Source organism: Centruroides vittatus, unplaced genomic scaffold (assembly GCF_030686945.1).
Source record: "Centruroides vittatus isolate TY-2023 unplaced genomic scaffold, ASM3068694v2 contig_3288, whole genome shotgun sequence".
Taxonomy (NCBI): Eukaryota; Metazoa; Arthropoda; class Arachnida; order Scorpiones; family Buthidae; genus Centruroides; species Centruroides vittatus.
This window is the reverse complement of record NW_027122112.1, coordinates 16,823-34,977: the sequence shown is the minus strand read 5'-3', so window position 1 is coordinate 34,977 and position 18,155 is coordinate 16,823. Positions and strand designations below refer to the sequence as shown.

The 18,155-nt window shown below is 31.2% G+C and overlaps 2 protein-coding genes across 2 annotated transcripts; both read left to right on the top strand.

Annotated features, from left to right (window-relative positions):
- Positions 1-334: 334 nt before the first annotated feature.
- On the top strand, positions 335-5,305 carry LOC136973722 (thromboxane-A synthase-like; the record flags this gene model as incomplete). The annotated part of the gene is made up of 14 exons (XM_067268460.1): positions 335-431; positions 500-552; positions 650-746; positions 817-899; positions 1,943-1,946; positions 2,143-2,380; positions 2,835-2,974; positions 3,041-3,170; positions 3,240-3,309; positions 3,408-3,516; positions 3,593-3,681; positions 4,721-4,861; positions 4,931-5,096; positions 5,219-5,305. Coding segments are annotated over 14 exons (1,504 nt in total), but the record flags the coding sequence as incomplete, so codon positions are not given.
- Positions 5,306-12,222: 6,917 nt separating this feature from the next.
- LOC136973720 (cytochrome P450 3A29-like) lies at positions 12,223-18,155 on the top strand. Its single transcript, XM_067268459.1, has 14 exons — positions 12,223-12,318; positions 13,215-13,311; positions 13,372-13,424; positions 13,498-13,594; positions 13,659-13,790; positions 13,872-14,109; positions 15,321-15,460; positions 16,370-16,499; positions 16,573-16,642; positions 16,720-16,828; positions 16,900-16,988; positions 17,494-17,634; positions 17,690-17,855; positions 17,963-18,155. The coding sequence occupies exons 1-14, from the start codon at positions 12,263-12,265 to the stop codon at positions 18,038-18,040; spliced, it is 1,596 nt and encodes a 531-aa protein (XP_067124560.1). The 5' UTR covers positions 12,223-12,262; the 3' UTR covers positions 18,041-18,155.

Genomic DNA, 18,155 nt, shown 5'->3' with positions numbered 1-18,155 from the left:
CTTTATTGTATATTTCCCTCAAAAATGTATAATGTAACCTGCACAAGATAATAATCTGTATTGTACCCAAGATACCAACTAGTAAATACCTTTAAATTTTATCGTTAATTTTAAATTGTTATCTAATAAATATGAAGTGTTTTTTTTCTTTTTGCAAAATTACATATTAACAAAAATCGCTGTATGCGGGTTGAAGACGTATTAAAAATCTTATATTAAATCATTAAAACTAAAATTCTGTATGTAACGTGCCGTTTCAAACATTTCACCATTTTTTTTTTGTATTTTGTTTTACTTGTTAAACTAAAATTTCATTAATTCTTCCTTTCTGTAGGAAGAGAAAAAAACATTTTTCTTTGTTTCAAGAGATGGGCATTCCCGGTCCTCCTCCAAATGTATTTTTTGGAAATTACTTGGAAATATTCTTAAAGGTAAAGGCTAAAACTTAATATACTGTATTTTACATTAATTAATATACGATAATCTAAACTTTCTTCAGGGAAGCATACGACCTCACAAAGAATGGATCTCCAGATATGGTAAAGTGCTCGGGTAAATAAAATTTTACATTTAAATTCATAAATATTAAAGTATGCTCGACGTTACAATTGAAATTCTTTTAATTCCCTTTTTAACACTTTTAATCTAGATATTACCACGGCGAGGTTCCAGTTTTGCTAGTGGCGGATGCAAATTTATTGAAGAAGATATTGATCAAAGATTTTCAGAAATTCACAGACAGATCTGTAAAGAAATTTTGAAATTATTATAAAAATTAACGACAAATTATGGAATTTCTTTTCATAATATTTTTAGATACTCGTGAGAGAAAATTCAGCTGTATCTATTGGTCGTGATTCTCAACACTTAATTTTTTTGAGAGGAACGAAATGGAAACAGCTCTAGAAGTGTCATGACACCTTCTTTTACCACGAGCAAGATGAAAATGGTAAAGACATCAACTTATGTTTGAGTAACTGGGAAGAAAACACATCTTACTCAAGTATTGTTTTAAAAAAATTATTTTTGGGCACCTGAATACATCGCGCGTAAATCATGAATATTTCGGTTTTCTCTAATAAATATATATACGGTATATATTGAAATACAAATTTTTAGAATTTTAGTTACTCTAAGATTTTGCTATTAAAAATGGATTACAGATTTGCTTGATCAAATTTTTTAAAACTCTTTCTGTCTGTGGGCACTAAGAAGGCATTTTTTCATACACATCGTGAATTTGGCCAGTGCCACAATGGGAACGGACTTTTAAGGGACGAGACCACACATTCGTGGCAGAACGATCCTGGATCAAATCGCTTGGATTTGATGGGGATCTTTTAGAGTGATACGCTGATGACCTAACCGTCTCCATCAAAGGTATCCTTGCTATGACGAAAAGGGTTTTAAATGTTAATTCTTGCGATTCTTTAAATCAACAGGTACAAATAAAATATAAAAAATAAGTAACATTAGTATATAAGAGACATCGGCAGATGTAGCTCTCGGAGCCGCATGCGGCTATATTTGAGTTACATGCGGCTCTTCCTGAAAGTGTTAATTTCTGCTTTTTATTATTATTTTTACTATTTTATTTCCATAATTTTGTGAAAATATGTTTATTAAAAAAGTTCAATATTTGTTTTATATAATATTTATATTATATAATAAAATGGCGGTACAGAACTGCTGTACAAAATAAAAAAGTACAGAACTGCGGCTCCCATGCATTTTGCAAAACCTATAATTAGGCTCCCACTAAACTCTTGCTTGTCCACCCCTGGTATATAAAATAAATTTCGTTTTATAGCTTCATATCGTTTTAATTGTTAAATTCAAAATTCTCGAAAGTTTGGCGTGACAGAAATGGACTCTTCCAGTTTCACTGACTGCCATCTGTTCATTTTTCTTGTTGCATAGTCTCACATATTTATTTTTATAGATCGGTACACATTGAAACTTATAAAAACATAAAAAGCAATTCACAGATAGCAATAAAATGTATCGCAATTCCAATCTCAATTACTAGATCAAAGTGATGCTTTTATTCCTATATTTATCTTTTAATTATTTCAATTCCTTATGACACGCTTGCTACTTATAGTATCGATTCGATGTTAAAAACATTTGTTTACTTTGCAGATGTCACCCATGATAAATGATGCCATTGAAGATTTACTGGAAAATTTTGAGAAATTTTGCCAGTCTGGAGAAGGCTTTCAAGCATATTCATTCTTTCAAAGGTTAACTTTAGATGTGATTGTCAGAATTGCCTTTGGAATTCAATCTAACGCGCAGAAAAATTTGAAAGATCCCTTACTTCATTTGGTTTATGTCATGTTTCATATTCCGTTTCGATTCTTTTTCGCTCTTTTAACAAGTAAGTCAATTCTATACAATAATATATAATTATTTTTAGTATAAATAACTAAATTAAAGATTATTAGAAGTAGTAAACACCCTAAGAATTTTTTATACAGTTTGGCTATTTGTTGATAGAAGGCATCATTTTGTTTACTCACTGCAATTTAGTTTACAAATTTAGTTTTAACAAATGATTTTGCTGATACCAAAAAATTAAAAAACTGGTAGAAAAATGCCAATGCACATGTCGAAATTACAGCTTGTCCACTGAAAATTTATAAAAGTCCAAATTTGGCATACAAATAGCCATTTAAAAATACCAAAATACGGCGCACGAGAGAATTGTCCGAAAGTCAAAGACTACGTTACATGACATTTCTTGCCATGAGTAGAAGTTTCGCATTAAACAGAAATATTAATACTTTTGAACACAGTTATCGCATTTTCAGAACAATTTCATTTATTTATAGCTTCTTTCGGTTTTCTTCAACCGTTTATGAGAATAATTCGAAAAGTAACTGCAATCATCAAAAACAGAGGTACTAGTCCACTAAATGATCTTATCAACAAATGTGAAGCCATTGTCAAAGCTCGACAAAACGATCCAACGGTAATAACAAGAAATTTCGCCATCGTTTTTCAACGATTTTTCTAACTTATTTTACAAAATACACAGCTACGAAAACCGGATCTCCTTCAACTCTTAATCGATGCGGAAATTAAGGAAAATGTCAACGTTGATTACCAAGATTTGGCTGCTAGCGATAACGTAGAGAAAGAAGTCGATGTTAAGCGAGTGAAGAATGGTATTTACAATTTAAGTTTTGTATTAAATTATTTTTGCATTTTAACGAATAATTGAAAATTTTCGACAGAAACCGTCAAATCCAGACGTTTGACTATGAATGAGATGACATCGAATGCATTTGTAGTACTTTTGGCCGGGTGAGAACAGTTATTTAGCGTATTTCCATAGATTTTAACTGTTATATAAATATATGTTTGTTAGATTTTTAATGGTAAATATCTTACGAACGATTTAGATACGAAACCACGAGTACTGCTCTGGCTTTTTGCACTCTGATGTTAGCTAATTTTCCCGACTTCCAGGAAAAAATAAGAAATGAAGTGAAAACTCTGATAGAAGAAGGGGTAAATTTACGAAGGACAATCATATTTACACAGTAATTACAGTTTGTATTACAAAAAAGATTTTGTTTTCTTTCAGAATGAATTGGATTACAGCACCGTTCAGAAATTACAATATCTGGATCAAGCATTTAAAGAAATACTTCGTCTCTATCCTCCAGTATATTTGTAAGTATTCGTATACATATTATCTGCCAGTTAGAATCCCCGTAGTAGATGAAGATCAGTTAAAAATTAAAGAATTATTATCAAAACAGGGTCTTTAATTATTCTCGATTCAACAGGAACCATCGAAATAAATCTGCAAAAAACAAAATTAACATAAAAACAGGATTTTTTTAAAGCAACGAATATGCGCAATTTTGTTCTACAACACAAATGTTAACACTAAATCACCACGGAAACGAGAGGAATGGTAAAATGGTGACATTGCCACCAATGAAAAGACACTTACAGATTTCGCCGTGGTAAGTTAAGTTGAGACGAAGTACAGGCGAGAATTGATAAAATTTCAAGCAAGAGATGGAATTAAACGTATTTCGAACACTGTTTAATGTTCAATTTGTATTAACTCGATTGGTACTCCTCTTTCATATCTTCCCAAATTATATAAGTATTAGCAGGTAGGCCCGGCGTTGCTCGGGCAAAAGTAACGATAGCGAAGATTAAGATTATTACGTTATAGTCAACCTTACCCGTTTTCACTGAATGCAAGAATTGGGTCCCCCCTATTTCCAGAGTAATTACAGAATTTTTAGATGGGTCTAAAAATATGTTCGATTTCCCGCAAAAACGAAAAAAAGTGCATCTGCGTCTTGTACGTCGCTTTCTCTTAACAATTCCATTGTTGACACATCTATTGTTACTGAACATTTCCACTGTTACTTAACACTTCCATTGTTAATTGTAATCTTGTTCCTCTACCCCGTGGGGAAAAATTTCGAAAAATCCCTTCTTAGTGTGCGTTCTCGTGACGTACCCTGACTGTAACCAAATTTCAACTTTCAACTCCTAACCGTTTGGGCTCTGCGCTGATTATTATTATTATTATCATCATCAACTCGTCTCGATTATATATATCGAAACGTATAGGGCTTATATGTATATAATCCGGAGTGTGTTGTAAAAACTGGCGTGCATAAATACATAAATTCACGAATATCGCGAATTTCAAAATTATATTATATTAAATTTTCATTTATCACAGATTCGTAGATCGTGAAGCTAACGAAGATGTTGTTTACGGCGACATTTTCATTCCTAAAGGGATGATAGTGCAAGTTCCCTCTTTCTTGTTACACCGCGATCCGGATTATTGGGATCGACCCGAAGAATTTTGTCCAGAAAGGTAAACTGAAGAGTTTTTAATTAAAATTTGCAAATTTACTGAAGATTTCGTGAAATATTTTCGTTTCAGATTCGCACCGGAAGTTGCTCGTAAAAATAACGCTTTGGCATGGCAAGTTTTCGGAGCTGGACCCAGAAATTGCGTAGGAATAAGACTTGCACAGATGGAAGCAAAATTAGCTTTGGCTCACATATTAAATAAATACCGCATATTACCTTACGAAAAAACCGATAAAGTAAGAGAAATATTAATTTTATTAATTAATACTACGAATATATATGAATACTTTATCATTTTTCTATAATGAATTGCATTCCCTTTCTATAAATAATAATTTTTATCTTCGAATTCTTTCAGTTTCCTTTCGAACTGGAATTGACACCAAATATTATAAGACCTAAACGTGGTGTATATATCAAATTACAACGTTGTGTCAACAACTAAATCTTTATTCTTAAGACATAACGAAGTAAAGAATGTTTAGATGAATAAAGTGCTTAATGTGACATCGGATTTAAGTTAATCTGTTGCATCAAACACTAAAATTTATATTAAAAAATGTAGTGAAGATTCTAAAAAACACTAAATGCTAATAGAAAATTTAAAAATAAGAATTAAATTATCTTTTATAAGTAACAGACATGTTATCAATGGTGCGGCTTCTTTATATTGTCTAAAATTCAATTTCTTAAAAATAATTGATGAAACTTCACAGTTAAGAACGATAAGTTCAACCGTTGTTATTTTATCTGGACCGCATTTCATCAGTTACAAAGACTACTGGGTTTTATCTTCGTTATTCTTTATTTTACTATGCATTTCAAGCGCAATCTTTTGGTCTATTGCACCCCGCATCAGGTGTTACATTTCTGTAAGTGGTAGAAAACACATTCGTTACATTAATTATTGTAGTGGAATTTTTACAAGTTACACGAGCAATATGCATAGGAGAAACAGGAATGCAACTCAAAACCAGAATAAAAGAACATGAAGCAGCAATCAGACTCAAATATAACCAATCACCATGGACTAACCACTGCAGCAAATTTGGATGTACAATCGATATCAAAAGTGTAAAAATAATCCACAAAGAGGACAATTATTTACGAAAATTCAAAGAACAGTTCGCAATAATTAATAAAAACAACACTATAAACTTAAACAATGGCATGGAGATTGACGAAGTATGGGAGGAAATGGGAGGGACTAAATAAAGCAAGTAAACCGACAGAAAGGCCGTTAGAAATGCCTTAGGGGACAAAACACCAACACTTCGTAACTGAATGTCTAAATATATATATAAAAAATGGGTTAGTTCACTATAATGTTAATAATAATATAATTTGTAATAACTTCTTGTAACATGTAAAAAAAATTGTAATAACTTCGTGTAACTTGTAAAAATTCCACTACAATAATTAATGTAATAAATGTGTTTTCTACCATTTATAGAAATGTAACACATGACGAGGGGTGCAAGTTAGCACGGATGCAAAGATTGCATCCGAAATGCATAGTAAAATAAAGAGTAACGAAGATAAAACCCAGTAGTCTTTGTCTCTGATGAAATGCGGTCCAGATAAAATAACAACGGTTGAACTTACCGTTCTTAACTGTGAAGTTTCATCAATTATTTTTAAGAAAGAAAGATCTTTTTTTAAAGAAATTGAGTTTTAAAGAATTAAATTAGTTAGCTGAATGACCCACTTTTCATGTATAGAATAAAACGCCTCAATGGTGCCTGAACGAAAAAAGCACACAGATTGTAGAAAGAACTTTTAAGATTTATCTGAATATCGATATGAAAACCAAAGGCAGTTCTGACAATCACATCCATGATCAGCCATGATACATGGTATAGGATTCAAAGGTTTCTCTTGATTCACAAAATTTTTCAAAATTGTTTAACAGAAGTTCAATGGCATCGTTTATAATGAGGACATCTAATGCATAAGAATAAATAACAATGACAATTAATTATTCTTTAGTGTCAATTTTAAAATTATACTTTTTTTTATACCAGTTTCATCTTGCTTGTGGTAAAAGAAGCTGTAACTATGCTTATCATCTGCTTCCATTTTGCACCTTTTAAACTAATTAAATTATGAGCTAATCGATTTGAAGGCAGTTGAGGTCCGGGAATTCCGAGTTTACTGATAACTGAAAACAGCTTCTTTCCCATTTCCGCACGATTTGATTTCTTAATTATTAGTTTTTATGTAATTAAACATAAAAACGAAAAAACAAAAGAAATGCGTTAATTTTTAAGAGAAAGCTTCAAAGTTTAATTTCCTTTGTCTCATCTTTTTGCAAAATTTGACACCGATGAGTTATCGTGTTTACAGATGGATGACCTTGAGAACAGCTGGTATCGTTTTTCGCGGGACATTCTGATAAAAGTCTCAGGAGGACAAGGGTATAAAATAGGGTGAATACTAGGTGGCAGTATATTTCTAAATATTTTTTAAAAATTACGATTTTAATTGAAATTTCCGACCCCCCGACTTAACTAATATAATAAAATCCATTATATAATAAAATCTATTAATTAAAAAAATTAAAAAACTATTGGCTGTCGTTTTTGACATCAGAAAGTATCTTTAAATAACTTTACCGCAGTAAAATCTGTGCACGAGAACTTTAGAACGATGAATGAAATTCTATAAAAAAAAATCTCATAAAATACAATTAAGCGTTAATCGCGCGTCATTAAAGGTTAATTAAAATCGCTATAAAATTCTTTCGCGTGGGTAAAAATTTTTTAAAACAATCTGAGGACTTAAAAAGCATCCGGAAATTTTTTTAAAAAATATTATTTTTCCCAGAGCCCAAATGTCCGTCCGTTTGTAACGCTATCGAACTTGCTCGAACTCAGTTCGAGCGTGGGTAGGAAGGGTAGAGAAATGAGAAAGTCACGAATTATGAAAGGATAATAGTAAACAAACGAATAGGATTTCGTCATTGTTTGTGATGTATTATAAAAGTATTTTCTTTACAGTTGATGATAATTTTTAAAGTAATTTTAAAAGGCAAATGAAAAACTAAGTTACAACACTATGGATGGGTATATTTATCGTCAGAAAGTTATATATATATAATTGATGATTTCGATATTATATTATAATTTTATTTTAATTATCGTTTTTTTTCTATGTGTAAAGCTTAAAGTTGAAGTAGATATCGTTATTTTTATGTATTGTTTTAGTCTAATCAGTCTCGTCTTATCATCTTTTTTATCTACTTATGTGTACATATTTACTTGTTTAAATATATAAATACACATTAAAAAATATCATCTTATCATCTGTTTACGTACCGCCTCTTCAATACATTTAATTAAAAATTCTGTAATTAGAATTGCCAAAAATTACATTTCGTTTAATTCTTTTATAGTTTTTTTAATCGGAGAAGACATCTTACAAATAATATTTAAAAATGCACCCCATTGGCCGAGTATAGAAAACTGCACATGGCTGGCCACGAGCATTTTCTGTTTTCTTCACGTGTCTAACACCTAAATAGGAATATTTTCCAAAAACGTTTTGACGGAAGACACATCGTGGTAAATTTGAAGTGTGTTCGTGGCTTTTTCATTAAATCTGCAATATTTAAAGCAATTGAATTTCTAGGTAAAGTATATGTTGAGGTGTTAAGAAAAATTCCGGACTTATCAGATTTGGATTTGAACACGCTACAAGAGGTCCTACGTTCTCGCTCAAATAATACTGATTAATACATACTACCGTAATAATTTATCGAAAATGAAGCGAGGTTTCTCGTGGCACCAGGCTCTAATCTGTAGTTTATTAAGCTCATTTGCAAGTCAAGCCACAATGCCATTGATGTAACTTCACTTGACTACGTACTCTCTACATCAATTTATAGTTATTTGCATTTAGAATTTGCTTATGTTGTTTATATTAGAGTCTTATTAGAATTAAAATCGTATAGATGAATTCTAACGTAATTTTCATGACAATGGGTGCATAATTTTTGCCATTTTACCGAATATTTAACTGTATTATCCAATGAAAAATATTTTTAAACATGTTTTTACAGTTACGCAGATGTTTTTAAACTTCGGAATTTCGAAATTTGAAAAGAAATTATAAAAATAAAGTATAAATTTACAATATTTCTTTACGAAATTCGAATTTTATCAGTGACGAAAATGACGAAACATTAACTAGTTGTCTCGTGAATCAGAATTACCTATACGAAGTTTAAAGTTACAACATCGTATTAAGTTTTATTTACGAATTCCATTTGCATAATAAATTTCGCTTAAATATTCAAAAAGCTCGGACGATGCTGTCATGAAATTACAATTTAAATTACTCTATATTTTCAGCCGAAAAATAAAGTACGAATTTCTATTGCATAAACCAAAAAAAAAAATTCTTTTTTTGCATTTTCCGGTCGAATTTTTCATGAAAATATTCAAAAATAAATAAGAAAAAATGAAAATACAGTAGGTTATTTCTCTTTACGTATGGGTATATAGTGTGTGTCTGGAATACCATTTTGTTTGTCTATTTTCAAGCTCAGTAACTCGTGTACCTTTTGCTGAAAATTCCTGAAATTTGAGAGGGAAGTTTATTTATCAGGGGGATTGATGCTATTAAATTTTGGTGGGTAAAGGCCAAGAGGACGGGGAGATAGAGAAGGGTCACGTGACGTATCTCGTGTGTAATCGGACTTAATAAAGATTTTATTTGTCATTAGCATTTATAATGTTTTTAAATATAAAAATCATCACTACCTTGAAAATTAAGTCTTTTGCTTTTTTATTATAATTAATAATATAAAAAAATACTTTTTAAGAAAATTTCATAATAGATGGCACTACCTATAATTTTTAAACTGCTATTATGTTTCTTAAACAAATATTTTTGCCGGAAAAGTTATGTAACTAGTTGTGAATTTTTGACAGATGTAAAGGTTTGTAATCACATTTTATAAGTGATGAAATAATTAGAAATTGTTCTTCTTTAATTAATCTCGAGGACGGAATTAAGAGTTAGATAGATGAAAGTCGACACCAGATAAAATTGAGAGCATTGTGACGAAGTAACAATAAACAATTGCACGTTGTAGGTTAAAATTTAATCAACAGTAATAGCGTTTGTTCCTAAAATTTGTCATCGTCTATGTTAGAAACATACTGCAAACGAATTCGAACCATAGAATAATACAGTACAGTAGAGCGTCGATAAGTGGAACCAATTGGGGACTGGGGTCCTTCCAGTTAATGATTTGTTCCAGTTTCCGACTTTGTACGAAAAAATACATTAACCTGTCCGATGTTCGAATTTTTCTCCGTTGCGTGTCGCTTCGTGTTGAATTTTCGTCGATTTTAAGCCTAACGAAAATTTTTACAATAATCATCGAGGCTATCGTATCGTTAAAAATTATTTCTGCATTTTGTACAAACAAAATAAATATATTAAAGAATATAAAAAACATGAAAATTATACTTTAGAAGTAAATTTAGTATCAAAAACATTCGATTCAGCACGACACAGTCCGACTGAAAATCGTTCCACTTTCCGGCCATTCCACTTACCGACGTTCCACTTATCGACGCTCTACTGTATGTAAATTTGTTTTAAAATCATTTATATTAAATGTAATTTTACATATCTAAATAATTTCTATTAATATTAGGGGGAAAATACCCAAAGTGTAATAATATATATATGTAAGATAAGCCACGTACGAAAAAACAAACGAAAGGAACAAAATATACATAACTACGGAAAGTTTTTATTTTGTATTCTGATCTTTTAAGTATAGAATTAATGATCCTGTAAATAAATATTCACTAAGTATGAGCAAATATATATTATGTTATGTATTTATTATATACGCAAAGAAATGAGATAACTCGTATGTAAAAGGAAATGTAGAACCAAAATGTAAAATGTATGATGGCTGTCGACAGCTATGTGAGGGATGCCACGGCGAGGGTGCCTTTCAACAGGGAAAAGAGGGGTTAGTAAAGTCACGTGACCGGAGAGTTGATGGACCGTTGTCCCGCCATTTTTGAAACTGTATATCCGTTTCCGAACGAACAATAAAGTGTATTGTTCTTAGACTCATCCATTTCTGTGTTATTGCGCATAGTCACAACAAGCTATTTGTCTGTTTATATATGTTTAATGAATATTTTACTCACTATTAGCGTACACAATTTTTTTTTTAATCTAATCTGTGCTTCCACGAATGCTGACATAATACTTTCCCGGCTGTTATACAGTATAGGCCTATGACAAAGAAAAAGAATGGCGATCAGTGAAAAAATGACTTTTCCAGATTTTTATTTTTTTTTGACTCGGGAAGATTCGAAACGTAGAGAAGTACAAAAACATACGATGTTTTTTCTGTATGCACGGAACGTTAGAATGTGTGTGAAGCACAATTTAGTTCAATTACTTTAAACCGTAATAACTTTTGTTTTAAACCATCTGACTCCGATTCAAAAACTACAGAAGTTATTAAGCTTCAGTGTGAACAAAATCTTGTCCTACAAACACAGTCTAACATCCATACATGCAGAAAAAATCCTCCAAATCTTTTGCATATTTCGACATTTCAAGGTGTCCTGAGTGCAAAGATGTAAAAATTTGGAAGGGATCATTTGACCGATGGCTACACTTTCCCTCTGTTATATATAACAGCCAGAAAAGTAAAAATTATCGAATACATATTTATATATTGACTATCGTCATTACTTAGAGGAAACCTTTTCCTCGAAATAAAAAAGTTTCTACGTTCTATCTTTATTAAAACTCTATTTATTGAAGCTTTTAGTCTGAGGTCAAATGATGACATCAGAATTTCCGGGCCTATTTTGTTAAGAAATCCGCCCCTGGCCGGAGTCGGAGTCAGTAGATTTTTACACGACTCCAAAGCCCAAATAATAAGAGAAAAATTTTTCTTTGAAATTCAGCAAACCATTCGGTAAGCTAAGCATTTATGGTAATTATTAAGCATTTAAAAGTACTTAAATGTTTAATAAACACGTCACTTTCATAGAAATTACGCCTTCTAATTTTCAAAATATTTTCCGGCCATACAATGTGGCCATATTACTCATTATATCGGGTAATAGAGCATTACACAAGTCATAGGTTATCAAACATGACTCTTCAGAGTATTACTCTGAAGTTTTCTAACTTCCTTTGCTACCTACGAAATGCATTATTTGTAAATTTGATATTATAACTGTTTCATCGTTTATGAAATACGATAATAATTATTCGTCATTGATAAATAATACAAAATTGCAGCGTCATTCATTACGTTATCTGTAAGCAAACAAAGGTTATATATATTATGAAGTACACTTCATCTGATTAAAGACTATAACGACACTCCTACTTTCTCTACTGTCTCGTAATGTTTTTGCAAATTTTTTTACCAGTTTTCTCCATTTTGTTGTATTTATGGTATCGGTAAGTAGTACAAATTTTAATTAACTAATTTCTAAGCATTAAATAATTTCTCTTTAGTTTTAATATAAAAATCAAGATGCTATGTTGTTCTATTGAAAGACAAACAGTTTAGACCTGTCTGTCAATACTTTTATCATTAGATTATCTTACATTTTGTAAATTATTTGTATAATGTCATAATGTCAGATTTTTTAAAATCGTTTTATTTAAATTACATATAGTAATTGTAGCAGATGAAATGAAATTATGATAGATTTTAATTGTGAGTTCAATATTTATTCATTTTAAATATTGCTAGGTAATACGGTTTTAATACTGTAGTTGTTAGGTACTACGGTTTTAATGTTGATACTAAAAGCCAATGAGGTAGCCCCTTTCATTTGAAACGGGCTGTGTCATTGGCTTGCTGTACCAAATGGTTTTCTAATCAGCTTATGATTATAATGTTTTTTATTTTTATTTTTTATCTGTATATAAACAAATCGATAAAGGGTAGGAACAAGGTGCAACGTTATATGAAAATAACGGTGTTTTGATCACACAAAACTGTACTTTACACATGTATATTTTTAATAAACTAATTTTTCATTCATTACTATTTTAAAAACGTATTATAGTTTTTACACATATCAAAAGAATACTGCAAACATTATAAAGATTTATATTCTCATAAAATGTTCTCATTTACACAACTTATAACATTTATTAAAGGAAATTCTATGGAATTTTAATTAAAATTTATGCAGAATTATTTACAAATATTTTATATAAAATTATTTGCGAAATTATTATTATTAAATGTAAGAAAAAATTTTATAATACATCACAACGACGAAATCCTACCGGTTTCTTTACAATTATCGTTGAATAATTCATCACTTTCCTCATTTCTGTAGACAAAGAAGGAAGCAGTTTTCAGTTTTCAATAAAATCGGAATTCCCGGGCCTCAACCAAACATATTTTTTGGAAATTCGTTAGAATTATTTTTAAAGGTAACTTCTGAATTCATTTTAAATTTATCGTTAAGAAGGTAATTATAATATGATTTTTAGGGACCTTTACGGACCCACAAAGAGTGGATTTCCAAATATGGCAAAGTTCTAGGGTAAGAGAAATTTATCCATTTTTATTGCATGTATTATAATAAATATAAATATTGTACATTAATATAATTTCAGATATTATTACGGCACGACTCCGGTTCTGTTTGTTACAGACACCGAATTATTGAAAAATATTCAAATCAAAGATTTCCATAATTTTTCAGATCGACCGGTGAGGAAAGTTTATTTCAATATAGAATATTAATCTACTGATTACAAGAGAAAAACTTTTTTAGACTCTCCATTCAGAAAACAACAAGCTGTCTACAAATCGATTAGCTTATCATTTAATTAATTTGAAAGGTGCAAAATGGAAGCAGATGAGAAGCGTAGTTACACCTTCTTTTACCACGAGCAAGATGAAACTGGTATAAAAATATATAAAATTGTTATAACTTATACTATAGCAGTATTTATAATAATATATAACATTTAATATTATGTGTCAGATGTCGCCCATTATAAACGATGCCATTGAACTTCTGTTAAACAACTTTGACAAATTATGTGAATCGGGAGAAGCCTTTGACTCCTATGCTCTGTACCAAAGGCTGACCATGGATGTAATTGTCAGAACTGCCTTTGGTTTTCAGACTGATATTCAGATAAATCCCGAAAGTTCTCTTTATAAGTTGTGCAATATTTTAATTCATGCACCCTTTAGACATTTCTTTCTACTCTTTACAAGTGAGTCGTTCTTATTTTATATAAATCAAACTTTCATAAATAAATTAGCATTAATATATGATAAATTTTTTAAATATTTATTATAGTTTTTATTTTTGACAAGACTATGTCTTGTTTATAAAATCGTACTGCCTGCTGTCTTACCAGCTTAGAGATATGAAGGAGTACATGTCAGGATTTTAAATTTGGCACAGAGTATTAGGTGCCCAAATCGTGCGCGCATGAAAAAAACCAGACTTGTAGGTAGTCAGGGGACCGTGAACCGAAACACAATAAAATACAAAATGGCGACACTTTCTACAAACAGGCAGCAGTGCGAGATTTGCGCATCCGTTGCTGGTTGGTAAGTTGGAAATACGAATATTGTAAAATCGAATTTTGACACACGAATCTTTGAAAAAACTCCATTTACCTGTCTCGGGTTATTTCTGTCCCCACATATTTCTGGTCGCCACGTGCTAACCTCGACCGATTGACCTGAGATAACTCGTTTCGTCATCGGAACTTTTTGAAACTAGATGGCGCGTCGTTATAATTTTATAATTTTATATTAAAACTAACTTCCGAAATATAATACTTTTTCTTTTTACATTTATCAGTATATATATATATTTCGTTTCTGCAAAATAAATAAACAATTGCGAACGATACAATAGCCACCATTATTTTTTTTTCAAAAACGAGAAATTTTTGCATTGACAAAAATTCAACCTGGGTCGTCATCCAACGGAGAGAAATTTCAACATTCGATAGGTTAATTTTACCGAAAATGCATCGTGGATGACCTCGTGGTCATGGCTATGGCCGGCGAAGTTTGAATGATCGCGCTCAAAACCAGCGATACCCAAGATGATTGGAGAATGAGAACGAGACCCGACGTGAGCGTCGAAGTGATCCGGCTTAGTAGCGAGTCTCCGAGACATAGTCTTGTCCGAATACGTCTTTGCCGTTTTATTTGTTTAAGATATTTTTATGTTACGCAGATTTGATACAATGTTAAATAGTCTGTTTATATATAAATTATAATTAGCTTTGAATCAGTTACAAATCTAAAGAGATCGCAGACAATTGAAAGAAAATAAGTTTAAAAACGATAATTAAATTCAATTTTAAACCTTTCACAATAATATTTTAATATAAATTTTGTAAAATTAATATATTTTAAGTTTTCATTTTAATACTTACCTTTGTTTAAACTTATTTTTCCTTAGGATCTTTTGAGTTTCTCCAACCGTTTTTTCGACTTTTTCGCGTCATTTTTGCTCTAATAATCAACAGAGGTACAAGTCCTCTTAAGGAATTGTTAGATAATTGTGAAGCCATCATCAACTCTCGCAAGAAAGATCCTACGGTAACGATACAAATTTCATTCTTATTTAATATTCATTTCAGTACACCGAATAGTTATGAAATTAGTTTCTCCGTACCGAACTCTCTGATGGAAAGACGGATAGGACATCGCTGTAGAAATTAGTAGGTAGTACTTATCTAGAAATATGTGGAAGCTGTTTAGCAAAGAGAAGGCTACCTTAGAGTTTTGTCATCAGGGAAATAGGTGCATTGGAAAAACAATCTAAAACACGGAAATCAAAATTTCACGTTTACTGATTTCACGAATATGTTATTGAAGCCACTGCTCAATGTGCTAGCCACCACTAAATCTGACATGATGAAATGAAGAACTGCATGAGCAACTGATTTGTGTGGCAGTACTGCAGGTTCTGTTTAATGTTCACTTTCATATCCACAGACGAGTATACGCCTTCGTCATACGCTGTCTTTCCACAATCACAACGATAGAGGTCAGATGATGGTAGTTGCAGGGATGACGAAAATTTTAAAAATACTTTGTTGCTGCATGCAGCAGTTCCTTTATCTTTTGAACAGATTCAAAGGTATAGTTTTAACATATTCCCGTTTCTGCAAAGACAGAATCAACTGCACGAAATCATGATTCATGCTTTTATACTCAGCATGTCGTTTCCAGTTACAGACAGAACATTGAGTAGCTGCTGTAATATCATACTCGTGAAATCGATAAAGAAATTTAAATCTGTTTTTTTCTTCTTATTTTCCGATCATGCTTATTTTCCTGGTGACAAAATTTGAACTAATTTTTGTATTAAAATGCTTCTGCGTATTCTACATAAGCCACCTGTCAACTATGCAGCGATATCTCTCGTCCGCCTACCTGTAAGAGACCCCAATTTAGGGAAATGTATCTTATAATCACCCAATACGTTAATTTTCGTGTATACAGAAAAGACGAGCAGATTTTCTCCAATTGATGATCGATGCCCGAATCGAAGATAAAGCCAACATTGATTATCAATCTCTGGCTGCTAGCGAAAGCGTCGATAAAGAAAGTAACGAGAAAGAATTAATTAACGGTATTTCTTGTATTAAGGATATTAATATTCAATGAAAACTTTATTACTTCTAAACTGGTATTTTCATTTTTAGGCACTTCCAACTCTAGATCATTGACCATGGACGAAATGGTAGGAAATGCATTCGTATTCCTTCTTGCTGGGTATGAAAAATTCAGTACGATTGACTTGTTTATGCTAATTTGGAGTGTGTTAGTTAGAAATATTTACCAAATGTTAGGTTCGAAACTACAAGTACAGCTTTATCTTACTGCTCTCTGATGCTGGCTAATTTTCCGGAAGTTCAAGAGAAGATTAGAAAAGAAGTAAATGCTCTGATGGAAGAAGAGGTAAATGATCGCCAATGATTGGATTGTTTATCCTGTCGTTTTCTGCATAAATATAAATATCGATTATTCAGAAAGAATTCGATTACGGTTCAGTACAGAAATTGCAATATTTGGATCAAGTACTCAAGGAGATACTTCGTTTGTATCCGCCTGTTTATTTGTGAGTAGTTAATGTTTTTTTTTTTACAGAAATACATAAAATTTCACAAATTATTTGATAACAATATTCTAGACTTGGCATATAAAATAATTCTATGGAAAGTAGTTTAATATCAACATAAGTTTATTTCTAACATTTAAAATTACATCAGTTGTAAATAAAAATAGAAAGTAGTAAAATATTACAAAATATAAAATATTGTGGAGCTAAACATTTGTATAGAAGACTGTTTATCAAAATAATAGTTATAAATTAATAATTTAAAACTAAACATAAAAGCATATTACACTGACAGTTTTTATATTTTATCTTCCTTCGATATAACTGAACACCTCTGTATTTAATTTCACTATATCGTAGTTGCAAAAAGTTAGATTGAACAAAATAAAATTTTATATATTAACCAATAAATTAAATTGTATTAATAATACAAGTGCTATTATTAATACGTCGATTATAAATTCATTCAAAGCAATATTTTCTACAAACTTTGTACTTTTCTCAGATTTGTAAACAGAGAAGCTTCCGAAAATATTCAATACGGAAATATATTTATTCCAAAGGGAATGTCTATTCAAGTTCCAGTTTACTGGTTACATCGCGACCCGGATAACTGGGAAAATCCCGAAGAATTTCGTCCAGAAAGGTAATATATATGACTTAAATCTGTATTTTGTTGGTTTATTAACACACTGTTACAGGTTTGCTCCAGAGAATGCAAACAAACACAATCCTCTTTCGTGGCAACCGTTTGGAGCGGGACCCAGAAACTGCGTGGGAATGAGATTCGCAATGATGGAAGCCAAATTAGTTTTGGCTCGGCTCTTACGAAAATACCGTATATTGCCGTGTGAAAAGACCGACAAGGTAATTGATTTTCGAGTATCACAGTCAAATTATAATGATAATAATTTAATTTAAGTAATTTATAATATAATTAATATGTACGTCACATTCATCGAATTTTCTTTTAGTACCCCATTCAGTTGAAACCTTCGCCGATTGCCGTCAGACCGAAGTATGGAGCTTATGTTAAATTAGAGCGTTGCTGATCATTCTACATTCTGTTATGGAATTATGAAAACATTTTGCGAATTAAAATGTTTTTGTTGAAGATGTGAATAATATTCGGCCATGAATAGTTTGCCGCTAAATTTCAGAAGTTTA

Bases quoted from the DNA above. Each gene is read 5' to 3' on its own strand.
- LOC136973720 (XM_067268459.1), top strand. From the start codon at position 12,263: ATGTTTTTGCAAATTTTTTTACCAGTTTTCTCCATTTTGTTGTATTTA. The intron at 13,312-13,371 runs GTAACTTCTGAA...TATGATTTTTAG, and splicing joins CGTTAGAATTATTTTTAAAG to GGACCTTTACGGACCCACAA. The intron at 13,595-13,658 runs GTGAGGAAAGTT...AAACTTTTTTAG, and splicing joins ATAATTTTTCAGATCGACCG to ACTCTCCATTCAGAAAACAA.